General features: G+C 43.1%; 1 protein-coding gene across 5 annotated transcripts in view; it reads left to right on the top strand.

Annotated features, from left to right (window-relative positions):
- INVS (inversin) overlaps positions 1 to 26,549 on the top strand; it is a 142,073-nt gene that overhangs the window by 110,730 nt on the left and 4,794 nt on the right. For 2 of the 5 annotated variants that reach the window (XM_067743814.1, XM_067743813.1), the window contains 3 exons: positions 9 to 295; positions 13,128 to 13,845; positions 25,797 to 26,026. In XM_067743814.1, the coding sequence (XP_067599915.1) occupies positions 9 to 295; positions 13,128 to 13,845; positions 25,797 to 26,026 (1,235 nt within the window). Of the gene's footprint in view, positions 1 to 8; positions 296 to 13,127; positions 13,846 to 16,203; positions 17,012 to 25,796; positions 26,027 to 26,549 lie in introns of those variants that run through there. The other 3 variants (XM_067743816.1, XM_067743817.1, XM_067743815.1) reach the window with 3 other exon arrangements.

Genomic DNA, 26,549 nt, shown 5'->3' with positions numbered 1-26,549 from the left:
GCTCCCAGGAAGCGAGAAGAAGAAAATAGGCGAAGAGAGGCAGAACAGCAGAAGGGAAGGCTGAGCCCAGATTCCTGCAGACCCCAAGCTCCTCCCTGTCTGCCCAGCACCCAGGCTGAGCCCCGAAGGCAGAGCTGGGCGCCCAGCAAACAGCCTCCCTGCAGCAACAAGGCGCAGGGCCCTGAGCGGAAAGCCTGCAGACGGTCTCCAGGCAGAGGGTCTCCAAGCAGAGCCCCCCAGAAGGAGCAGCATCTCTCCCCAGACTTGCAGAGAACAGATCCCAGAAAACCAAATGGTAGGTGTATTGCCTTATTATTCAGTGCTAACCTATGGACTGTGGGCTCTTTTGATTCATTTTGATTCATTTTGATTCATTTTGATTCCATTCATAAATGGAATCTTTTGATTCCATTTACATTTAAGGTAATTATGTCAGCACTTAAGTCGGCCATTTTATTATTTATTTGCTCTTTATTTCCTCTGTTTCTCTTTTCTTCCCTTCATTAACCAGACTCTCATGATGTGACAGCCCTGTTGTATTTCCTCAAGTTCTTTCTTAGCTTGGGACCTTTGCATATAACAATCCTTTTATCTGTATGGACAAAACGTACCTTTTATTTTTCAGCTCTCAGAGTGAATGCTCCTTCCTCTGTACAGCCATGCCTTCCCACTAAACAAGGCTTTGTTTTCCTGCTATATGCTCCCATAGCTTTCCTGTACTTCCCTATTATAAGGATCAACACCTTTCACTGTTATTACTGGCTTACTTGTCTGTTTTTTCCACTAGAATAAGATCTGTAAAATCAGGGTTGCTACAGTTATCTACTGCTGTGTAACAAACTACAGTAAAACTAAGCGGCTTACAATAACAGTTTATTATTTCTTATGATTTTGTGGGTTGGTTGGGCAGTTCCTCTGCAGGCTTCTCCTGCTCTCACTCACGTGGCTACATTCAGTTCAAGGTCAGTGAATTGGATGGTCTAAGATGGACTGACTTGAATATCTGGCAGTTGACGCTGGCTATCAGCTGGGATTCCTCGACTCTGTTTTACCTGGCCTTTCATCCTCCCACAGGCTAAACTGGCTTTCTTACACAGTGGTCTCAGGACATTATTCTAAGAAAGCACAGGAAAAAGCTATAGGACCTCTTGAGGAATAGGCTCTAGAATGTGCACGCTACATTCTGTTGATCAAAGCCAAGTTATATGACCATCCCAGACTAAATAATATGGAGAAATAGGTTCCATCTTTATGCGTACTAGGATGGGAGTCATTTGGGGCTATTAAACAATCTATCACAGTTCCTTCTGGTCACAGATTATTCACATTTCTCCCACATGCAAAATATTCTCACCCTTATCTTAGGACCCCAAAATCTCATGCCAATTATCACATCAAGTTTTAAGTCTGGGATCTTGAGACCAATGTCGTGTCCAGATGTTGAAGTTCCCCAGGTGTGAATCTTTCTGATTCAGAGACCAATGGACAAAACGCACATCAACCACACACTCATCCAGCAAGCAGTGGTGAGACAGGCACAGAATAAACCACAGGAGACATTCCTGTTCCAAAAGGAGAGAAATAGGAGGTACCTAGCAGTCACTAGTCCATAGCAATCCTGAAAGCCAGCTGGTTATACATTAGCAGGGCCCCTACTCTGAGGTATGAAATGTGCCTTGATTAGGGTCTGGTTTTACTCCTATGTGTGTTTTCTATTCCATTGTTCCCCTTGGCTCTGGGCTCGGCCACCTGGGTTCTTGGCTCTACTCTCTGAGAAGTCTTCCTTTTCCTTGAGACATAGCCCATGTTTGCAGCTGAGTAGACTTCTTAGCCTGTTTCCTGCATATAGGAAACGGGGGCCCCGGAGGCTCCTTTTCATTTGGGACCGCCTCAGTAGTTCAAGCTGGTGGCACTCTCAGTGATACAATTACCTCCAACACTTCATGGGTCTTCTATGAATCTGACTGGGTTCACTCCATGTTCCACAACCACATCCATAATTATCTTTCACATAGGCCTCTCTCTGCTTCGGGTGGCGCAGGCTGCTGTGGAACAATGCCCTTGAGATCCTTACAAGTTCTTTTGTCTAGCTGAGAGGCCTGCAATGTACCATCTTTAATATTTTTGAGGTCTTAATAAAGGGTTGCACAGCCATACTCTTGATTTGATCTTCATCTCTAGGTCATATCTTACTACATGAGACTCTTTTGTTGGCAAGAAAAAATGAAAATTTAAAACCGTTTTCTAACCCAGCACACTCTGTGCTCTTTATATTTACTCTCAATTCTGCCTGCAAGCTGAGTAGTTCTTTGTTTCTTTCTCCCCATACCTTAATCATATGCAGCTAAAAAAAGCCAGTTGATATTTTCTTCAACATTCCACCTAGAAAGCTCCTAAGCCATATCTACAAGTTCATTAGGTATATTTTCTATCTTCCAAGTTACTGCAGATGACAGTTTTGCCAATTATCCTGCCACTGACTTACACAGTTCACTTTTCTCCAGACTCCAATAGCAACTTCTTCTCTGCTCCTCCAGACTTCACTAATAGTTTCTTCATTGCCTTTCTATCTTCTGCTCACCAGCCAGTTCCAAAGTCAATGCTCTGGTTTTTTGTTAGGCCAGCGTGTCTCTTTTTTAGGTATCAGTTTCTGTGTTATCTCTAGCGGCGTAACACACCACCCCCAAAACTAAGTGGCTTAAAACAATGGTTTATTATTTTTCACAGTTCTATGGGTTGGTTAGGCAGCTCCTCTACTGGATCAGCTGGGCTTATTCCTGTGGTTGCTAGAAGTTTGGCCAGACTAAAAAGTCCAAATGGCTTCCTTCACATGTCTTGTAATTGGTGCTGGCTGTTGGCCAAGGTGTCTCAGTTCTCTTCTGTATGACCTTTCATCGTCCAGCAAATTAGACCATCTTCCTTGCATGTTTTTCTCAGGGCAGTGCTCTGAGGGAGAGAAGGTGGAAGCTACAGGTCCTCTTGAGGCCTGGGCTCCAGAACTGTCACACCACTTATACCAGATTCTGTTGCTCAGAGTAATTCGCAAGGCCAGCCCAGCTCAAGAGAGTGGAGACGTAGACATACTGCAAAATCACATTTGAAAGGTGATCAAATGTGGATCCTAGGGTAGGAAGAATCTTTGACCTTTAAACAGTCTCTCAGAAGGAGCAATGTGTCTCTTACTTCTTTATCCCAGCAGGGTGTCTGGCACATAAGAGATATGATAAACGTTTGTTGAATGTATACTAGCTAAGTGCTTGAGATTTGGAGATTGTTAAACATGACACAAAAAGTATTCATTGGGTAAACACATTTTCTGGAACAGAGTCCCATTTTTATGGCAAAGCTTTGCTTCTACCTAGTTCACCAAATCAACTTACGCATGCATTTATTCAACAGATGTGTTTTTGAGCCCATACTATGTGCCAGCCATACTGAATTATAAATAAGACTAAGGACCATACCATCAGCGTTTTCTTTCAGCAGTGAGCACAGTATTGGTTACATAGGTAAATATTTCTTGACCTGACTCGTCACTTAGAAAGCACCTGTTGAAAGTTTGATTGGTTTTGGGTTTACTCTGTACCCCAAGAATTATACTTAATTCCTGCAACTTCAAATAGACAATGGCTTTCCCCCAATCCAGTGCTCTACAGAGCAGAGAGAAGGGGGAGCACAGTTATTTCAGGCTACTTACAACTACACAGGGTAATTGTGGCTTGTATTCACCTTACTATAAAATATCTTGAGACAGTTATGCTGCAAAGCTAGTCACATCTACTGTGGACCTGGTCACATTCAGGTAGTTATCTCATATCCTGAGAAGTCCATGAAGATTGTTTTTTTCATAACCAATCCTTTTGTCCTTAATTTACTGATACTACTGATAGTTAGACTTCCTCTCCTCACTATTGGTTTAAAGGTGAACTAGTGCATGGTTGTATAATGATTTTCAAGCCATGTAGGGCTCATGAAATGAATTCAGTGGATTGGACTAGGATAATTTTCACGAAACAGACTTCAATAGAACCTATCAAAGTTCATTGCACATTATAAAGGTAATAAGTTCAGTTGCAGTTATATGTCTTTGTACATAGGGGTGTATGTGTGCATGTGTGTGTGTTTGTATACATGCAGATGAGTATACTGGGCCACAATTTAAGATTTATTTCTTGGTATGGGTTATTGTCAAAAAGTTTTGAAAATTAGTGTTCTAGAACAGTTGAGAGGCAGGAGAGCTCCTCATTCATTTGAGGGCAGGACGTGGTGTCCTGAATAAGAGACCTCTGGGAAAAGCCAGATTCAGATATGCAAACAGGCTCAGAGAAGCCCAGCATCCAGACTTTGGGGAGAGTTGGAAGAAGGGAGGCCCGTGAGCCTGATTCAGGTGTAAGGAGAGGCAGCTCCAGTTTCACGGGCAGCCTTTGCCCTTGCTGACCTGCCCAAGAGGCCAGAGTACAGAGGAAAATAGGGAGATACTTCTAAGAATCAAGACTGGACATCGACCAGGGCTTCTCCAGTACAGTGTTCCCAGGAAACCCAACATAATTGGGCAAAGGACATCCCAAGCCACATTATGTTTGGCCACATAAAGAAGGGTCACAGCTGCCTCAGCTGATCAGTGATCAGGCAGTATAGCCTTTGCAGCATGGGCATCCTAGCAGGAAGCCAGAGAGGGGAAACGTTGACCACTTCTTCTTCTCCATTATCCTATTTCATAAATTAGAGCCTGAGGGTTGTTAGAGAGCATCTAGTTCAGCCTCCTCAAAACAAGTCAGCACCCTGAGGCCCTGAGAGAAGGGCTTGCCTAAGGTCTCTTAACAGGTGATTGCTTTCTTCTTCCTTATTCTTCCCTTTTTGTTGTTTACAATGTGTATAGAGCATAATGGCTAAGTGTGTAAGCTTTAGACCCTACCACTTACTAGCTATACAATCTTAAGCAAGTTACATAGCCTCTCCAAGCCTCCTTTTCTTTATTTGTAAAAAAACAAAAAAGAGAGAGAGAGATAATAATGCCTGTCTTAGAAAATTGTGACCATTAATGAGATAACCCATGTAAAGATTTAAACACAGTGCCTAAAGTACTCTATAAGTATGAGCTGTTACTATAATTAACCTCATTACTATTTCAAAGGGGGGAAGGAAAGAGAGGAAGGAGACACTATTTAGAAAGACCACTGTGACTGGGTGGAGGATGGATTTGGAGGGCCACATAGGGCCTATACTAAGGCACAGTAGCAGCAGGGTGATGAGAAGCGGATGGACTTGAGAGGTAGAATTGCAATGACTTGGCAGCAGAGTGCTTGTGGGAGGTGGTGGAATAAAGCTGTCTTTGAGTCAGTGTGGTTCTCAGGAGAGTCTAGTGGAGGAGAAACTCACTATTTTAAAGGCCATCCCTGATGCTTTCTTATTCTCACCATATGGGCTGCCAGGGCTAGTGGGTATGATTGGTGGGAGTATCAGGGGGCCCTTACATTTGGCACATGTGCAGTGTCTAAGGCAGCAAACTCTATTACCGTCTAGATACCAGAGACTCCTTGACGTCTTTTCCTTACTCCAATTATGTATATTCAGCTATTTACTATGTCCTCATTTAGGTGTCCCAAAGGCATCTCAAACTCAACCTGTCCAAGACAGAACTGATCATGATTTCATGTAAAACTACTCCTCATATTGGTTAATATCCAATACTTGTCCATCTGTATGTCCATCCCAGGAGTAAAAATCTGATCATTATCTTCTTTTCCTTTACCACTCAAAATCCAATCTGTCACCGGGTCTTGTCACCTTTACTTCCTAAATAGCTTCAAATCATTCTTTGTATCTCATCCACCACCACCACATAGTCTACCTAACATTTGCTTACCTTCATCTCTAACTTGGACTGTTGCAGTAGCTTCCTAACTGGTCTTACTTATCTACTCTGACTCCCCTAATCCATTTTCCTCTCTGTGAGCATATTGGTCCCTTCAATATGAAATCTCATTATATTCCTCCCCTACCCAAGGCCCTGGAATCAACCACTTCTCCAAGGAACCTGGTTCCTTTTGTTGGAGATGGTATTAGAATCCAAGATCTGAGTGCTAGGTGTGTATACTACTCTGGGACTGTCATTGCTCCTAAGCCCTTTCAGCAGAGAGAACTGAGAAATATTTATATCTATTTGTGCACCTATCAGTGTATATGTGTATTACACACACACACACACACACACACACACACACTGATTTCACACTGTTACCTCCAATTCCATCCAACACCACAGGGTTTATTCTAGCTTTTATCTTTTTATTTGAAATTTTTTTCTCCAACAGTGAAAGACCTGGCTCCCATTATCTATGATATATATGCTTATTTGTTCAATCCTAGTATACACGTAAAGTAGATTCAGAATTGCCAACCCATACCCCTTTGAGAAGTAAATTTACTAAATAGAGCATAGTATTTACATACATTTCTTTTTGTCCTTAGTCTTACAGTACTCAGCCAAAATATGATTTTATAAAGTTACTTGGGTGAGTTCCCTTCTTCTCCACCTTTTTAGTGTGGTTACCTGATCTGATCTTGTAATAGTGTTAGGTTTATTCGTTATTGTTTTTATTCCATTTTGGGTTCTTTCCCACATCCTAGCTGATTCTAATTACTGTTCATTTTTTTTTTTTGGTAGTTGGGTACCTTTTATTTAAACAGAAAATGACATTTTCTCATAATTATAAAATTACTTAATGTACATTACCAAAAAATTAAAATCAGAGAAAAGAACAAAGAAGAAAAAATTAAAATCCTCCTTAATCTTAAACTATACAAACCCTTCTACTATAACTTTTTTTTAATTCAGAAAATTGTGGGCATCCTGTTTTGAGATGTTCTTACATAATTTCTTTGTTTTCAACAAAAATGTTACTAGCTGCTTAGCCTTATATCAAATTATGAATACAGCATGCTTTGTTTAATCATGACTGTGTTGGACATATAAACTAAACAGCCTTTCATATAAGTTTTTGTATATACCTCTAATTTTTATGGCTCTTTAAACATGCTGCCAGGGACTTCCCCAGTGGCTCAGTTGTTAAGAATCTGCCTGCCAATGCAGGGGACACGGGTTCAAGCCCTGGTCCAGGAAGATCCCACATGCCGTGGAGCAACTAAGCCCATGCGCCGTGACTACTGAGCCTGCGCTCTACAGCCTGCGAGCCACAACTACTGAGCCCACGTGCCACAACTACTGAAGCCCGCGCGCCTAAAGCCCGTGCTCCACAACAAGAGAAGCCACCGCAATGAGAAACCCACGCACCGCAATGAAGAGTAGCCCCTGGTCGCCGCAACTAGAGAAAGCCCATGCACAGCAACGAAGATGCAAAGCAGCCAGATAAATAAATAGATAGATAGAAAATTTAGAAAATAAATAAAAGATAAATAGAAAATAAATAAAAGAAAATTTAAAAACAAAAACCCAAAAAAAAACATGCTGCCAGACTTCTTGGAATCCAGGAAGGTTTCAGATGTTTGTTTCACCCTTGCAAAAGCAAAAACCAAAAAACTCTCTCCAAACACTTAGGCAAATAATGGTTTTACTAAATCCTAGTTAGTAAGATGGAATTTTGTCATATTTTTATTGGCTTTGTGTATCTATTTTCTGGATTATTCACTGATGTCTGCTGTCAATTTTTTTTTTTTTTTTTTTTGCTGTATGCGGGCCTCTCACTGTTGTGGCCTCTCACGTTGCAGAGCACAGGCTCTGGACGCACAGGCTCAGCGGCCATGGCTCATGGGCCCAGCCGCTCCACGGCACGTGGGATCTTCCCGGACTGGGGCACAAACCCTTCTCCCCTGCATCGGCAGGCGGACTCTCAACCACTGCGCCATGAGGGAAGGCCTCCACTGTCAATTTTTAAATTGGTTTTTCATTTTCTTAGTATTTCTAAAAGGTCTTTATGTAATAAGGATAGTAACCTTTCTCTGTCATATATAATGAACTTTTTTTGTTTACCTTTTAATTCTGTTTCATTTTTTTCTTCTGAGATTTTTTTCTTTGTGGTTTTATGCCAAGAAAAGCTTTTTCCCACTTTAAGATCTAATAAATACATATATTTTCTAATTTTTACTATCTATATTTCGTTATATAGTGAGGTTGGAATTGAATGATTTCTTTTTAGAGAATAAGCAGTTGTTCTAGCCATAAACATGGAATAATCCTGAGCTGCAGTGCTGGCAGTAGGCTTGTGAATAATGACTTCTGAAGGAGTATAGCATCACTCTCTGGGGTCATACCCAGGGCCTGTGAGCACCTCATCTCCTGAGTCCACAAATTCAAAATGCTATCTTTATTGTTTATTTTCATATATGGGAATATTTTTAGCATTCTATTCTTTCTCACTGATCTATCTCTACTAATACCTAAATCACGTTATCTTTATCATTACTAGCTATTAGTATCTAAGGATATCTAGCCGTCTCTTTATTATTTTTCTTTTTTCTCTTCTTTTTAATAAAGTTTGCTTTTTAGAGCAGTTTTAAGTTCACAGCAAAACTGAGCAGAAAGTACAGAGAGTTCCCACATACTCCTACTCCCACACATGTACATACTCCCTAACATCAACACCCAGCTTAGCACGTTTGCTACAATTGATGACCTACACTGACACATCATTATCACCCAAGTCCAATTTACATCAGGATTCACACCTGGTGTTCTACATTCTGTGGGTTTTCACAAATGTATAATGACTTGTATCCTGCATTGTGTCATACAGAATAGTTTCACTGCCCGTATTAGGGGTCTCCAGAGAAACAGAACCAGTTAGATAGATAGATAGATAGACAGACAGACATATCGGGAGATTTGGTATAGAAATTTGCTCACTTGATTATGGAGGCTGAGAAGCCCCGCAGTCTGCCATCTGTAAGCTGGAGACCCAGGAAAGTTGGTGGTGTGATTCAGTGAGTCCAAAGGCTTAAGCACAGGAGAGCAGATGCTATGAGTCTGCGTCCAAAGGTTTAGAAATTGAGGGGCTAATGGTACAAATCCTGGTCCAAGTCTAAAAGCCTGATAAACAGGAACACCTGTGTCCAAGGGCAGGCGAAAATGGATGTCCCAGCTCAAGCAAAGAGCACAAAATCACACTTCCTCCACGGTTTTGTTCTATTTAGGCCCTGAACAGACTGGACAGTGCCCACCTGCCTTAGCGAGGGTGATCTTCTTTACTCAGACTACCAACTCAAATGCTAATCTCTTCTGGAGACACCCTCACAGACACACCCAGAAATAATGTTTTATCAGCTATATGGGCATCCCTTATGCTAGTCAAGTTGACACATAAAATTAACCATCACACTGCCCTAAAACTCCACTGTGCTCTGCCTATGCGTCACTCTCGTCCCCAAACCCCTGGTAACCACTGAGCCATTTAGGATCTCCATAGTTTTGCCTTTTTCCAGAAGGTGATATAGTTGGAATTATATAGTATATGGCCTTTTCAGAGTGGCCTCCTTCACTTAATAATATGTACTAGTAATATTCATGCAAGTAAAGTAATATTTCACTTAATATTCTGCATGGCTTGGTAGCTTATTTCTTTTTGGTACACATTTCACTTTTAGCTCATTTTCTTTTAGTTTATTTCTTTTTATTGCTGAATAATATTCCATTGTCTGGGGACTTCTCTGGTGGTCCAGTGGTTAAGACTCTGTGCTTCCACTGCAGGGGGCTGGGGTTCGATCCTTGGTGGGGGAACTAAGATCCCACATGCCATACGATGCAGCCAAAAAAAATAAAATTCCATTGTCTGGATGTACCACAGTTTATCTGTTCACCTACTGAAGGACATCTTGGTTGCTCCGATTTTGGACAATTATGAATAAAGCTACTATAAACATCCATATGCAGGATGTTGGGTGGACATAAGGTTTTAATTCGTTTGGGGAAATACCAAAGAGCAAGATTGCTGGACTGTATGGTAAGAACATGCTCAGTTTCATAAGACACTGCCAAACAGTCTTCCAAAGTGGCTGCACCATTCTGCGTTCCACCAGCAATGAATGAGAGTTCCTGTTGCTTGTCACCCACATCAGCATTTGGTGTTGTCAGTGTTTTTGATTTTCACCATTCTAGTAGATGTGTAGTGGTATCTTGTTTTAATTAATTGGTTTTTAATTTTGTTTTGTTTTGGTGTGTGTGAAACATTATAATGGTTATAAGAGTCAGAGCTACACAGAAAGGTTTACTCAGAGAAGTGTTGCTCCCTCCTCATCCTACTACTCAGTTTCCATTTCCCTCTTCTTTCTTTCCCTTTCCCACTCCATCCCCATAAGGATCCAATCTCTTCAGTTGCTACATTATCCTTTCTATATTTCTTTTGTACAAATGAGAAGATACAAATACATTCTTTCTTTTTTTTAAACCATAACCAGTTTCTTTTGTTTGTTTGATTTTTTTTTTTTTTAATTTGGTTGAGTCAGGTCTTAGTTGCAGCAGGCAGGCTCCTTAGTTGTGGCATGTGGGCTTCTTAGTTGTGGCATGCATGTGGGATCTAGTTCCTGGACCAGGGATGGAACCCAGGCCCCCTGCATTGGGAGCGCAGAGCCTTAACCACTGTGCAACCAGGGAAGTCCCAGGTACAAGTATATTTTCTTATATCCTCTTGTTTCTTACATGAAGAGTAGTATAGTTTATATACTCTTTTGCACTTAAGAATAGTTATTTTAAAGTCTGTTTCTGAAAACACAATGTGTGTCTGTTTCATTGTCTATTCTCTCTCCCTCCCTCCCTCTCTCAATTTTGTCTTGTCTCATCTCCCTGTATATTTTTCACTAAGGACTGGATCACTGAATATAAAAAATTAGAGAAATAACTAGAAGCCTAGCATGATATTAATTCCTCCAGGGAGGATTTACATTGGCTTCTCTCAGGCATTCAGGAGCAAGAACAATCCAAGTTCACCTTAATCCAGTTTCCAAAACTGAGATGATATAGAGCTGGGCTTCAGTCCCTGCAACGTCAATCCATGGCCAGTGGACCCTTTTTCCTAAGACATAGCCTTCCAGAGTCCCAGTCCAAAACAACGCTTCTTGGCAGGATCTGGACTCCAAGTTTTGTCCTCCAAACCTCAAGGAGCCTCATTTCCCTAGGGATGTGTGGCCCCAAATGCCCTGCTCATCTCCTGGTTGCCTGATTCGCTTGGATCTTGGCCCCATATTTTTTTCTGCCTTGTTAGCTCTTTGATGCCTTCAAACAGGTAGTTTGTAATATTTTGTTTAACTTTTCTATTGTCCTTTTGGGTGAGTATGCTTCAATTCTGCCATTATGAAAGCAGAAGTTCCTTCACTGTTTTTCACATTGAGACTAAAATTTTTATTTTATATGTTGTATTTAGTTATTTTAAATATATATATATATATTCTTTTCTCAAATTCTAAATTTCTTTTATGTGTTTAATGAGTGCATGTGTGTGAGTGTGCATACACACTGTCCTATTAGCTAAAATTTTTGTTGATCTAATCTTCCTATTTTCTCTATTAACTGTTCCTCATGGTAGATTGTTTCCTTGTGTATTTTGTAATTTGGGATTGTGAAGTTATTTTCAGGAGGTCCCCTCTGTGCAGCCTGAGTTGAGGTCATGCTATCCTAAAGCAATACTGTGTTTGCTTCTAAGAGGCACCCTGCGATACCGCCATCCTGAGACTAGTGTTTTTTTGGGTTTTTTTTTTTGCGGTACGTGGGCCTCTCACTGTTGTGGCCTCTCCCATTGCAGAGCACAGGCTCCGGATGCGCAGGCTCAGCGGCCATGGCTCATGGGCCCAGCTGCTCCGCGGTATGTGGGATCCTCCCGGACCAGGGCACAAACCCGCGTCCCCTGCATCGGCAGGCAGACTCTCAACCACTGCGCCACCAGGGAAGCCCCTGAGACTAGTTTTTATATTAATTTTTCCTATGGGTTGAGATTAAATGAATACCAAACCCATGTGAGGCACAGCACTTTGGTTTCAAATTCTCATGCATGACTCTTTACCCCATCCTGAACCTAAGCTGAGACAAATTTCCTTGTCATCTTCCAGTGCTGGGAAGATACTTTATCTGGACCATCATTTCCCAAGGGTCTACCACCTCAAGAGTCCTGGCTTCATGCAGGGTCCTGTTTCCAGTTAACTTTCTGCCTGCAAGGCTCATTTTCTGTTCTTATCTGGATGTTAAAACAACCAGTTATTTAATAAGACCAGCCGTTGCCCCACTTCACCGCTACCACTTGCCCAACAATCGCTGGATCAGCTCACAAGCTTATCACTTGGGTTCTCAGTTTTCCCTTTGTTTTTGGCCCCCAGGAATTTCCTTTATTTTCTTGAAGGCACTGTGGTGCTTTTAAAGTAATGTTTATTATAAATATTTTAGTCTGCATTTCTAGGTACTTTTTTATAATACCTTTTTTTTTACATTTTATTTTATTTTTGGCTGCATTGGGTCTTCCTTGCTGCGCATGGGCTTTCTCTAGTTGCGGTGAGCAGGGGCTACTCTTACTTGCGATGCTTGGGCTTTTCATTGCAGTGGCTTCTCTTGTTGCAGAGCATGGGCTCTAGGTGTGCAGACTCAGTAGTTGTGGCGCACGGGCTCTAGAGCACAGGCTCAGTAGTTGTGGCGCACGGGCTTAGTTGCTCCATGGCATGTGGGATCTTCCTGGACAAGGGATCGAACCTGTGTCCCTTGCATTGGCAGGTGGATTCTAAACTGCTGCGCCACCAGGGAATAGGTCTTTTTTTTTTAATACTTATTTGGCTGAACCGGGTCTTAGTGGCGGCATGCGGGATCTTTTAGTTGTGGCACGTGGGATCTAGTTCCCTGACCACGGATCGAACTCGGCCCCCTGCATTGGGAACGCAGGGTCTTAACCACTGGACCACCGGGGAAGTCCCATTTCTAGGTATTTGTAGGGGAAGGCTTTCAGGTTATCTAACCTACTGTTGCTAGAAATAGAAGTTAAACAATTTTTTCCTAATCGTAATCAGCACTATCACGGTGATACAAGAGGACAAGTCTGAATTTTTTTTTTTTTTTTTTGTGAACAGTGAGCAGAACTGCCCTACTATGCAAGTTTTGGACAATAAAGATTCTTCCCCTTCTTCCTTGTCTCCCCAAGAAACATCCAGAGAACATTCTAAAGGCCGATCTGCCTGTGTCCACTTCAGCCCCAGTGAAGGCAGTGATGGAAACAGGCGTCCAGGAGCCTCCTCTGTCGAGAAGTCCAGAGGTGAGACAGTTGGCGAGAAGCAGTGTGACAAGGGGAAAGGCTCCTTGAAGCAGCCCTCCTGTGTCAGGGCGTCTGGGCCTGCTGAGGAAGGAGAGGACCCCAGTTGGGCAGCTGCAAGCCTTCCACAGCAGGACGGCCACTGGAAGCCCAGCCGGCGGCAGGATGCAGCACCCAAGGCCAAATGTGCCTCCCAGAAAAGGCGCAGCCAGGAGCTCAGAGGAGGGAGGCGCTCCCCGGCTGGGTCCAGCCGGCCTGGCAGTGCCAAGGGGGAGGCCGTCCATGCTGGGCAGAGTCCTCTCCACCACCGGATGCCAAGAAACACAGTGACGCAGGACAAGCTCGCAGGAGGGACCCACTCAGATTTGCCATCGAGCACAGAGGTGTTGAGGTCAGGAGTCAGGAAGCTGGGTACATCCGCCCTGTTGGAGGACACTCAGCTATCTAAGGAGACTGATCCAGCACCTGGTCCCCTCTCTGGGCAGAGTGTGAATATTGACCTTCTCCCCGTAGAGCTGCGGCTGCAGATAATCCAGAGAGAAAGAAGCAGGAAAGAGCTGTTTCGCAAAAAGAACAAGGCAGCAGCGGTCATCCAGCGGGCCTGGAGAAGGTAGGAAGATGGGATGCCACCGCATCTTTTTGGCGCTGTGTCTGTCCTAATCCCCCTGATGTGATACCCCCTGTGCTCTGTGATACTTTCTAGTGAATTCCATATGCTGGCATGACAAGGCCAATTTTATTGAGCCAACCCATGAGAGTCACACATGTGTATATCTTAGTAATTTATATTGGGTAAGCTATTTGAAAGGTGTTTTTACCCAGAAAGATAGGAAAGTACCCAGGATAGCCTGGTGCAAATGAAAAACCATGAAGCCTAAGTTTCAGGTGAAGCTCTAAGAGGTTATCTGACCTTGAGCAAATCACTCAGCCTCCCTGACCCTGAGTTTCCTCCTCTGTAAAATGGGATTTAACAATTGCCACACCCGTCCTGTTCACGTGACAGGTTGCTAGAATGAGATGACGTGTGCTTTGTAAATTCTAAAGCACTACACATTTAAGGTATTTTATCTTCCTTCTTTACTACACAGGAATTAGAGACAGTGGATTAAGTGACTGAAATTTATCACAAAAACCTGTGTGAGCCTCAGTCAAGCTCAGAATGTGGGGTAGGAGCTGGGAGTGGTGGAGGAGGCTTACCGAAACCCTGAGGTGAACACCCTCAGGGGGTAATTCTGGGAGGACTGGAAGAGTGCTGTGCTACAAGTTTTCACATATCTCACAGTCTCCTTCACACTGCAGGCCCCAGGAGGGCCTCCATCCAGATTAGGCATTTCAGTGATGACCACGCCCAGGGGAGGGCCGGACCGTCGGCCCCAGGTGGGGGTCATGTGGTCTCCATCTCCAGAGAGAGGGAGTTTTACAGGGGAACAAAGCAAGCAGATCACTACGAGTGCAGGTGTGCCTCTGTCAGGAGATAAAAGGGCCGAAGAAACCCTGCTGTTGGCAGAGGGAGGGCTGAGCGGCTTGTGAGGTCCAGGGAGAGGCCTCAGGGACTGTCATGCCAAAGCCTCCTAACCCAGAGCCGGGCGACCTGCACGGCCTTCGCTGTAGTGCGTCTTCACATCCGTTCAGGCTCGTGGCTGTTTACAAAGTCGTCTCATGCCTGACCCCTTTGCTCTCCCAACCATCGCCAGGAAGCCGTCACGATAGGGATCAGCGTCCCTGTTTTTCAGACAAGCAATGGTCTCAGGAAAAAAGACCTGTCCTGATGGTCAGACCCAGCACTCGAAGTTCTTTCTGACTTGAGTCCAGGGGCCTTTCCCTTACATTCTCAGTAAAGGTAGTGTCTGCTGTGGTCAAAATAATGGAGGCGGAGGCCGACCTTGCACTCTGCACCTTAGGACAGGCTGGAGGACAGGCTGCCTGGATGGTCTCTCATGCATCAAGGTAATGTTGTTATGGGGGATGTTGTTGTTAGCACTGTTACTAATACTGGTAGTTGAATTCATCAGGCACTTGGGCCGGACACTGTTCTAAGCAGTTTTACGTGTATTAACTCATTTAAAATCCTCAGTCACCCTGTGAGGGATACTGGGATTACTGTTCTTCTCCCCATTCCATGAGTGAGGAAACTGAAGCACAGATAGGTTCATCAACCTCAGGCTCCAGAGCCAGCGCTGGCCTGCAGCTGAGACCGTCGGCCTCTGAAGCCACAGATGGGAAGGGTCCCTGCTCCCCCTCCTTGGGGCGTCCTGCCAGGACGTGCACTGGCTACCATCCCAGAGGAACTTTTTGTGAAGTATTTCAGCTGACACCTGGGGTCCAAACAAGCCCACAAGGTTTGCCACGTCAGGCCCCACAGCTGCTCCCCAGCTGCAGTGCCTCCCCATCACACTGTCCTTTGACTCCTTTGAAGAGTCAGCAGCTGACAGGTCCTGTCAGTAAGTGTCCATAGCAGCAAATGAGCCTTCAGTCATTCCCCCCAAGAACAGTGGACTCATAGTCTGTGCACCTATCTGGGGAGGCAATTACACAGGCCCCCTCTGGCTGCACCACTGTGCAATTCCGAGTCCCGGGACATCGACTCCCAAAGGGTTTCTGGGAAGCTGCACACCGTGGCAAGTCCTGTGTCTGGTGACAGTAAAAATCCTTTTATTGATTCCGCTATGGCCATATATGTCTTCTATTTGAAGCACAGGAGCCCTAAGTGCTGTCCGGGGACAGTGTGTGGTGTCCGACAGCAAACCTCAGGGGCACCGAGGGCTGGAGTTGGGAACGGGGCTTGGCACACGACCTCCCATAAATGCAGGCCGCCATCACAGGAGACGTGCCCGGGGGCGGCGGGGAGGCAGTCTGACTGGAAAACGCACAGGATGGGGTGAGCAGATTGAACCTGGGGCCCAGAGAAAATGAAGCTTTGTCTAAGTGTCTGAGTTTTATTACCAGTCAAGACTTGACTATTTTAAAGGTTGAAACTGGATACTGGACAAGCTAGGCTGGGCTGGAAAGTTGCTGTGGTGAAGAGGAGTTGCTGTGTAAGGTGTTCCCATCGGGTCCTCCAGCATGTTCTGAGGTGAATAAACAAGGTTAGGCTAGACCATAACAAGCGCCCTGCGCCCCGGGCTGAAAGGGATGATTGGGTGTGCTCGGATTCTCAGCAAACCAGGCGCGCATGTTCTCCCTGAGAAGGGGAGAACAGAGGCTGTGACTGACCACTAGGACCATGAGACACAGCCTCGGTCTCCATACCAGAGTCGATGAGGTGGCAGCTGTGCCCCCCTGAAAGCCGGAGCTGTTAGAGCTTCAGCCAACACCCAGGCTTCCTGACAAGTCCTCTGCCCACAGAGCGGGGGTGTGGAAGAACTGACTGCAGAGCGGTATTGTCCTGTTAACTCTCGCTTCTCTCTACACTTGGCTTTTTGGAAATGTGGTACATGTTCTAGTAAAGGGGTGCCACGGTTTGTCACGCTCCAGGAAAAGAAAGGAAGAAGGATGTAGTTCGACTGAAATCAGCCTTTAGGGCAGGAGGGAGGGGCTGCCCCAAGCACTGCAAGGAGCTTCGAGCATTTGGGAAGAAGCTTATGTCCCGGTTGGTGTATTGTAACATCAGGCACAGGGCCTGCTGCCCTCTGCACCCTGTAGGCTCACCAGTAGTTAATCAGCCATGGATCATGAACACTGGTGCAGCTTTCCTTAGGAGGCTCCGAAACATCTGTGCTCAATAAGAGGTTTGGGAGTGCACATGGGATAAACACCATGAGAAAAGCACTAGAGGTAAATATAGCATCATCCTGGTGCCCCTCCCCTCTCTCCCGCCCCAGGCTCTGCCCTCCAACACACTGATCTTAGTAAAATTCAGCTCTTAACATTTGTCACTATTCTTAAAACCCCCTGATCATCCCCACCAAGTCCTCAGCAGTATTTGGCTGTTGGACCAGACAGCACTGATTTGGAATGTTGGCCTCTCCTAGCTCTAGCTGTTCGCTTTTCCCCCCGATTTTTATTGTGATAGAATTGACATATGGCGCTGTATAAGTTTAAGGTGACAGCATGGATTTACATATACTGTGAAATGATTACCACAATAAGTTTAGTTAACATCCGTCATCTCACACAGATAAAAAGGATTTTCTTCCTTGTGATGCGAACTCTTAAGATTTACTCTTTAACAGCTTTCATATATACCATAAAGCAGTGTTAGCTACAGTCATCATGCTGTACGTTACATCCCCGGTACTTATTTGTCTTACAACTGGAAATTTGCACCTTTTGATCACTTTCATCCAATTCCCCTCCTCTAATAACCACAAATCTGATTTCCTTTTCTATGAGTTTGGGTTTTTTTGTTTTTGTTTTTGAAGATTTCACATGTAAGTGAAATAATACAGTAGTTGTCTTTCTCTGATTTATTTCACTTAGCATAATGCCCTCAAGGTCCATCCATGTTGTTGCAAATGGCAGGATTTCCTTCTTATTTTAGGCTGAATAATATTCTACTGTGTGTATATATAATATATATAATAATCTAATGTGTGTGTGTATATATATATATATTCCACAACTTCTTTATTTGTTCATCCATCAGTGGACACTTAGGTTGTTTCCATGTTCTGGCTATTGTAAATAATACTACTATGAACATAGGGGTGCAGATGTCTCTTCATTTCCTTCAGATATATACCCTGTAGTGGGATTGCTGGATCATATGGTAGCTCTATTTTTAATTTTTTGAGGAACCTGCATAGTGGCTGCACCAATTTACATTCTCACTAACAGTGCAGGAGGGTCCCGTTTTCTCCACATTCTCACCAGCACTTTTCTCTTGTCTTTTTGATGACAACTGTTCTAATGGATGTGATATCTCATTGTGGGTTTTTTTATAGATTTATTTTTATTTTTGGCTGCGTTGGGTCTTCATGCTGCACGGAGGCTTTCTCTAGTTGCAGTGAGCAGGGGCTACTCTTCGTTGTGGTGCGCGGGCTTCTCAGTGCTGTGGCTTCTCTTGTGGAACCCGGGCTCTAGGCACACGGGCTTCAGAAGCTGTGGCGTGCGTGCTCAGCAGCTGTGGCGCACAGGCTTAGTTGCTCCACAGCATGTGGGATTTTCCTGGACCAGGGATCAAACCTGTGTCCCCTGCATTGGCAAGCAGATTCTTAACCACTGCGCCACCAGGGAAGTCCCTCTCACTGTGATTTTGATTTGCATTTCCTTGACGATTAGTGATGTTGAACACCTTTTTATATACCTGTCGGCCATCTTTATATCTTGGGAAAATTTCTATTCAGGTTCCTTGCACGTTGGATTATTATTATTATTTGCTATCTAGTTGTATGACTTCTTTATATACTTTGGATATTAACCTCTTATCATATACATGGTTTGCAAATTTTTTTTTTGCATTTGTAGGTTGCCTTTTTTATTCTGTTGATCATTTCTTTTGCTGTGCAGAAGCTTTTTAGTTTGATGTAGTCCCACTTATTTTTTATTTTGTTGCTTATGTTTTAAGTGTTGTATCTAGGAAATCACTGCAAAGACCCACGTTATGGAACTTTTTCCTGTGTTTTCTTCGAGGAGTTTTGTGGTTTCTGGTCTTTTATTTAAGTCTTAAATCCACTTTGAGTTCATTTCTGTGAGTGGTGTAAAATAGGGTTCTAGTTTCATCCTTTCACATGTGAATATTTAATTTTCCCAGTACCATTTACTGAAGAGACTGTCTTTTCTCCATTGAGTATTCTTGGCTCCCTTGTCAAATATTAGTTGACTATTTATATATGGGTTTATTTCTGGGCTCTAAATTCTGTCCTGTTGGTCTATGTGTCTATTTTTATTCCATTTATACTGTTTTGATTACTATAGGTTTATAGTGTAGCTTGAAATCAGGAAGTGTGATGCTTTATTCTTTCTCAGGATTGCTTTGGCTATTTTGTGTTTCTATATAAATTTTGGTATTATTCTACTTCTGTTTTTTCCCCATATTTATTATTTATTTATTTATTATTTGGCTGTGCCGCGTCTTGGTTGTGGCATGCGGTATCTTTAGTTGCAGCATGCGGGATCTTTAGTTGCGGCATGCGGTATCTTTTAGTTGCGGAATGCAAACTCTTAGTTGCGGCATGTGGGATCTAGTTCCCTGATCAGGGATCAAACCCGGGCCTCCTGCATTAGGAGCGTGGAGTCTTAAGCACTGGAACACCAGGGAAGTCCCTCTAATTCTGTTTATTTTTTTAAAAGCTATTGGAATCTTGATAGGGATTGAATCTATAAATGGCTTTGGGTAGCATAGATATTTTAACAATATTAATTCTTCCAATCCATGAACACGGAATACCCTTCCATTTATTTGCATTTTCTTTTTTTCTTTTTTTTTTTTTGCGGTACACGGGCCTCTCACTGCTGTGGCCTCTCCTGTTGTGGAGCACAGGCTCCAGACGCGCACGCTCAGCGACCATGGCTCACGGGCCTAACCGCTCCGCAGCATGTGGGATCTTCCCGGACCAAGGCATGAACCCGTGTCCCCTGCATCAGCAGGTGGACTCTCAACCACTGTGCCACCAGGGAAGCCCTATTTGTATTTTCTTCAGTTTCTTTCATCAATGTCTTGTAGTTTTCAGGGTAGAGATTTTTTTCACCTCCTTGGTTAAACTTACTCCTAAGTATTTTATTGTTTTTGATGCTACTGTAAATGGAATTCTTTTATTTATTTTTCACATCACTCTTAATGTATAGAAACACTACTGATTTTGTATATTAATTTTATATCCTGCACCTGTACTGAAGTTGTTGATTAGATCTAACAGTTTTGTGAAGTATTTAGGATTTTCTATATATAAAATCATGTCATCTGCAAATGAAGACAATTTTAATTCTTCGTTTCCCATTCTGATTCCTTTTTTGTTTTTCTTGCTTGATTGCTCTGGCTAGGACTCGTAGTATTTTGTTGAAAAGGAGTGGTGAGTGTAGGCACCCTTGCCTTATTCCTGATCTTAGAGGAAACACTTTCAACCTTACCCCATTGAGTATGATGTTAGCTGTGGGCTTGTCATATATGCCTTTTATTATGTTGAGGTATGTTCCTTCTATACTGAAGTTGTTAAGGGTTTTTATCATGAACAGATGTTGGATTTTGTCAAATGCTTTTTCTGTGTCTTTTGAGATGATATGATTTCTTTCATTCTATTAATATGATATATCACATCGATTTATGTGCATATGTTGAACCATCCTTGCATTCCAGGAATAAATCCTGCTTGACCATGGGGAATGATCCTTTTAATTTGCTGCTGAATTTGGTTTGCTAGTATTTTATTCAGAAATTTTGCATCTGTATTCATCAGGGATATTGGCCTATACTTTTCTTGTAGTGGAATTTTTTTCTAGCTTTGGTGTCAGGGTAATGTAGGCTCATGAAGTGAGTTTGGGATTGTTCCCTCCTCTTCAAATTTTTTGAAGAATTTGAAGGATTGACATTCTTCTTTGAATGTTTAGTAAAATTCATCAGTGAAGCCATCTGGTCCTGGACTTTTCTTCATTAGGAGATTTTTTATTACAAATTCAATCTTCTTACTCTTTATTGGTCTGTTCAGACTTTTTATTTCTTCCTGATTCAGTCATGGTAGGTTGGTTGTTTCTAAGAATTTCTCCATTTCTTTTAGGTTGTCTAGTTTGTTGGTATATAGTTGTTTACAGTAGCCTCTTATGATCCTTTGTATTTCTGTGGTATCAGTTGCAGTGTTTCCTTTTCCATTTATGATTTTGTTGCTTTGAATCCTTTTTTTCCCTTCTTGGTTTGTATAGCTAATTGCCAATTTGGTTTACCTTTTCAAAGAACCAACTTAGGGCTTCCCTGGTGGTGCAGTGGTTGAGAGTCTGCCTGCCGATGCAGGGGACATGGGTTCGTGCCCCAGTCTGGGAAGATCCCACATGCCGCAGAGCGGCTGGGCCCGTGAGCCATGGCCGCTGAGCCTGCGCGTCTGGAGCCTGTGCTCCACAACGGGAGAGGCCACAACAGTGAGAGGCCCGCGTACCGCAAAAAAAAAAAAAAGAACCAACTTAGCTTTTTAAATCCTTTCTATTGTTTTCCTGTTCTCTATGTCATTTATTTCTGCTCTAATCTTTATTATTTCCTTCCTTCTAACTCTGGGCTCAGTTTGTTCTTGTTCTAGTTCCTTAAGGCATACAGTTAGACTGTTTATTTGAGATCTTTCTTATTTCTTAATGTAGGCATTTATTGCTATGAACTTCCCTCTTAAAATTACATTTGCTGCATCTCATAAGTTTTAGTATGTAGAGTTTCTATTTGCAATTTGTCTCAAGATACCTTTTAAGTTTCCCTTTCAGTTTCTTCTTTGATCCACTGGTTGTTCAGGAGAGTGTTTAATTTCCATGTATTTATGAGTCTTCCAATTTCCCTATTATTGATTTCTAATTTCATACCATTATGATCAGAGAAGATATTTGGTATAATTTCAATCTTCTTGAATTTGCTAAGACTTGTTTTGTGGCCTAACACATGATTTATCCTAGAAAATGTTCCATGTGCACTTGAAGAATGTTTTTTCTGATTGTTGGATAACTATTCTCTATATGTCTATGTCCATTTGGTCTATAGTGTTCAAATCCAGTTTCCTCTTTGACCCTTTGAGTGATTTATCCATTGCTGAGTGTAGGGTATTAAAGTCCCTAGCTATTACTGTTTATTTCTTCTGTTAGCTTTGGTAGTTTTGCTTTGTATATTTAGGAGCTCTGATGTTGGGTGCATAAATATTTACAATTGTTATATCTTCCAGATGGATTGACCCCTTTATCATTATGTAATGACCTTCTTTGTTTCTTTATAACAATTTTTATTTTTAATGCGGTACGCAGGCCTCTCACTGTTGTGGCCTCTCCCGTTGAGGAGCACAGGCTCCGGACGCGCAGGCTCAGCAGCTATGGCTCACAGGCCCAGCCGCTCCACGGCATGTGGGATCTTCCTGGACCGGGGCACGAACCCATGTCCCCTGCATCGGCAGGCGGCCTCTCAACCACTGCGCCACCAGGGAAGCCCTCTTTATAACATTTTTAAAGTCTGTTTTGTCTGATATAATTATAGTTACCCCTGCTTTTTTTGTTTTTGGGTGTGTTTTTTGGTTACCATTTGCTTGAAATATCCTCATTTCTTCACTGTGTGTGTGGGTGTTTAAAGCTAAAATGAGTCTCTTGAATATAATGTATCATTGGATCTTGTTTTTTGGGTTTTTTTAATCCATTCAGCCGTTCTGTCTTGATTGGAGGAATTAATCCATTTATGTTTACAGTAATTATTGGTAGGTAAGGACTTACTATTGCAATTTGTTAATTGTCTTCTGGCTGTTCTGTTGATCCATTGTTCCTCACTTCTTATCCTGCTATCTTTTCTGTGTGTTTTGATGCCTTTTGATATCAGTCTGCTTTTTCTTTATCATGTTCTTTGGTTTAATTAGTACAGGTTTTTCCCTTGTGGTTACCATGAAGCTTACATAAAGTATCTTAAAATATCTTAAAATAACACCCTATTTTAAACTGTTAACTTATCTTCAATAGCACTGCTAAATATTATACTTCTCCCTCTTCACATTTTAGATTATTTATGTTACAGTTTACATAAATATTTCTTATATTGCATATCCAATAAAGCTTACTGTCGTTATGGTTATTTTTACTACTTTTTTTTTTACTTTTAAACTAGAGTTGTATGTTAATTATGCACCACCATTACCATATTACAGAATCTAACTTTGACTATATGTTTACTATTACCTGTGAGTTTTACACTGCCTTAAGATGATTAATGTCCTTTTACTTTACTCCCTTTAGCATTTTTTGTAAGGCAGGTGTGGTGGTGATGAACTCCCTCAGCTCTTATTTGGGAAAGTATTTATCTCTCCTTAATTTCTGAAAGATACCTTTGTTGGGTATAGTATTCTCGGTTGATAGTCTTTTTCTTTCAATGTTTTGTTTTGTTTTGCTTTGTTTTGTTTTTGCAGTACAAGCCGGCCTCTCACTGTTGTGGCCTCTCCCGTTGCGGAGCACAGGCTCCGGACGCGCAGGCTCAGTGGCCATGGCTCATGGGCCTAGCCACTCTGCGGCATGTGGGATCTTCCCGGACCGGGGCACGAACCCACGTCCCCTGCATTGGCGGGTGGACTCTCAACCACTGCGCCACCAGGGAAGCCCTCTTTCAATGTTTTGAACCTGTCATCCCATTCTTTCCTGAAAAGTTCCTGACAAGAAATCTGTTTATAGTCTTGTGGGAGTTCACTTGTATGTAATTTCTCTATTTTCTGTTTGCAAAATTATTTTTGTCTTTGACTTTTAATAATTATAATGTGTCTCAGTGTAGCGCTACGCTGGTTCAACCTATTTGAGGTCCTTTGAGCCTCATGGGTCTGGATGTCTATTTCTCTTCTCAGGTTTGGGACGTTTGCAGCCATTATTGCTTTTTTTTTTTTTTAACATCTTTATTGGGGTATAATTGCTTTACAATGGTGTGTTAGTTTCTGCTTTATAACAAAGTGAATCAGTCATACATAAACATATGTTCCCATATGTCTTCCCTGTTGCGTCTCCCTCCCTCCCACCCTCCCCATCCCACCCCTCCAGGCTGTCACAAAGCACTGAGCCCATTATTGCTTTAAATATACTTTCTGTCCCTTTCTCTTCTCCTTCTGGAATTCCCATAATGCAGATACTGTTTCTTTTGTGTCCCATACGTCTCCCATTGGCTTTTTTCACTTCTTTTTTTCTTATTGCCTTCTCTGACTGGATAATTTCAAATGTCCTGTCTTCTAGGTCACTGATTCTTTCTTCTGCATAGTTAAGTGTGCCTTTGAAGCTATTGATTTCTTCAGTTCAGGCATTTTATTTTTCAGCTCCAGGATTTGGCTTTTTTTTTGATAGTTTTTTAGAACTTTTTCTCATTTTGTTTATGCATTGTTTGTCTAATTTTGTTTAGTGAACTATAAGATCACACAGACAACTAAACTTGTTTAAGAGAATTCTGAATTCTTTGTCTGACAGTTCACAGATCTCCATTTCCGTAAGGTCAGTTTTCAGAGCTTTTTAAAGTTTCCTTTGGTGTCATGTTTACCTGTTTCGTTTTTTCATTTTTTTGTATCCTTGATTCCTTATGTTGGCATCTGTGCATTTGAATAAGCAGGCTCCTCTTCCAGGTTTGCTTTGGCAGAGAGCAAACTGAACTCTTCAACAGTCAGCTCAGTTTGGGTTTCTGGATGTGTCTGCTGGTAATGTATTTGAGCAGGTGGGGCTTGCTGTCTCTTTGGGGGCAGGGCCACTGCCCAAACTCTGAGGTTGTGGAGCAGGGGGTGGGAGGAGGAGGGTGCTGCCACTGCTGACTGCGAACAGTTGGACAGGACTGTTGGTTTGGTTCCCTCCTTAAGTGAGGCTACAGGATGGGCTCCGCAGTTGCCCGGGCTCTCTGATCAGGCTTACTTAGACAGCCAGGACTGGGCACTGCACTCAGCAGTAGGCAGGGGTATGATTTAGTTTCCTTGCTCTGGTGGGACAGTAGGACAGGCCCAGGGCCTGCACAGCTCATTGTTCAGGGACCCAAATTGGGTAAAAGACTGTGCACTGAATTCCCTGGCCAGACACAGCCACTAGCTCTATTCTGGGGTGGAGTGGGGGAGCCACGGGCTGTGCTCTCTTCAAGTGCTACGGTAAGAAAGGTTGATGGGTGGGCTGCAAAGCTTCTTGTGTACTCTGGTGAGCTTCCCTGGTTGGACAGGCTGAAGGCTGTATTCAGCAATGGCTGGGGCTATGAATTACTTTTCTTATCCTGGGGGCAACTGGTTCCAAAGGTGGCAAGCCTCTGTTTGTGGCCTTGATTCAAACTGGCCTGCTCCCCGAGTTTCCTGGCTGAACAGTGCTATTGGCTTTATTCTGTGGATGATTGGCTCTGCCTACTGTACACCCTTCCTGAGCACTGCTGGACGGGCTACGCAGCTTCCAGGTGGTCTGGCCAGCCTTCCTGATCAGGTAGGGGCCAGGTAGGAGCTACACTCAGCCATGGGCTGGGCTATGACTCAACTCCCCTGACACAGCTTCCACAATGTAGCCCAGCCTCCCATCCTCCTTCCCTTACCAAATACATAATGCCTCACACACATCTCACGTTAACATTCCTGCACAAATGCATCTACCTCTGCTCATGCCAGTTCTGCTATTTAAAATGCCCTTCCCTGCCTAGCAAGCTCCTACTCATCCCTTAAAACCCAGCACAAGTATCAGCCATCTAGCTCTTTGCTCTCACATAGTACTTCTCATACTGTATTTGTTTACACATTGGCCTGTCCCACTTTGAGGGCAAGGACCCATCTGATTGATTCCTAGTTCAGGAAGTACTGATGGACAAAGACAGAATTCAATATTCAACATACTGCCAGTGAAATTAGGAACGGGAGCTTGACTGAATCTCCCAAGAGTTCAGCAACTACTCTTCCTATAGCTTCTAGGAGCTTTAAGGAACATTGGTTTTCTCAATATTGTGATCTTAAAGTCTTTCCCCTCCTCTGACCCCACCAGCTACCAGCTCAGGAAGCACCTATCCCACCTTCTGCACATAAAGCAGCTTGGAACCAGAGATATGGACAGATGGAACCAAGAGTACATGGCTTTGATCCTCCAGGTCTGGAGGAAGGAACTGGAACTGAAACCCCCAAAGGCCATGGCAGTAACCAGGACCACCAAGAGTCCACCCAAGGGCAGCTCAGGCACCAAGCCCACCAGGCACTCAGTGCTCAAGCAGATCTACGGTAACTGTCCTTCTGGGTACTTTGTAGTTTACAACAAGCACCCCCAGAGTGTGTCACATCAGAATTTGAAAACAGGATTTAATTACATTGGGCAAACCTCCATTCAGGTAGGAACTTTATTAAACTTCCAGGCACCAACAGAATTCTCATCATAATTAGTGCCTCCCTTCTAGCAATTCTGGGTCAGAATTGGTTTCATGAGGTATTCTGGTATCTCACCTGAGAAAGCCTTACAGCCAAGAGATTGTCTGCTGGGCTTCATGACTGAAAGCCTCACCACAGCAACCGCTCTAGGCTGCTGCCTGTTTTTCCTAAAATTCTCCATTTAGAGGACTCCAGGCCCAGGCAGACCCTGCCTGCCTCACACTGACTTCCCTACGCTTAGATAGTACAGAGTTGCCTATCTGTGGGAATACCCCAGATCCAAGCCCTACAGTACATACTTGTTTAGCAGATGAACTGCTGCATACTGAAACACTTTCAGCTCTGCAAAGTGCCCATCCAAATAAACTCAGAGAACAGG

The sequence above is a fragment of the Pseudorca crassidens genome, chromosome 7 (genome assembly GCF_039906515.1).
Source record: "Pseudorca crassidens isolate mPseCra1 chromosome 7, mPseCra1.hap1, whole genome shotgun sequence".
In the NCBI taxonomy this organism is placed as follows: domain Eukaryota; kingdom Metazoa; phylum Chordata; class Mammalia; order Artiodactyla; family Delphinidae; genus Pseudorca; species Pseudorca crassidens.
Note: the sequence above shows the minus strand (reverse complement) of the source record. Positions and strands in the feature narration are given on the sequence as shown.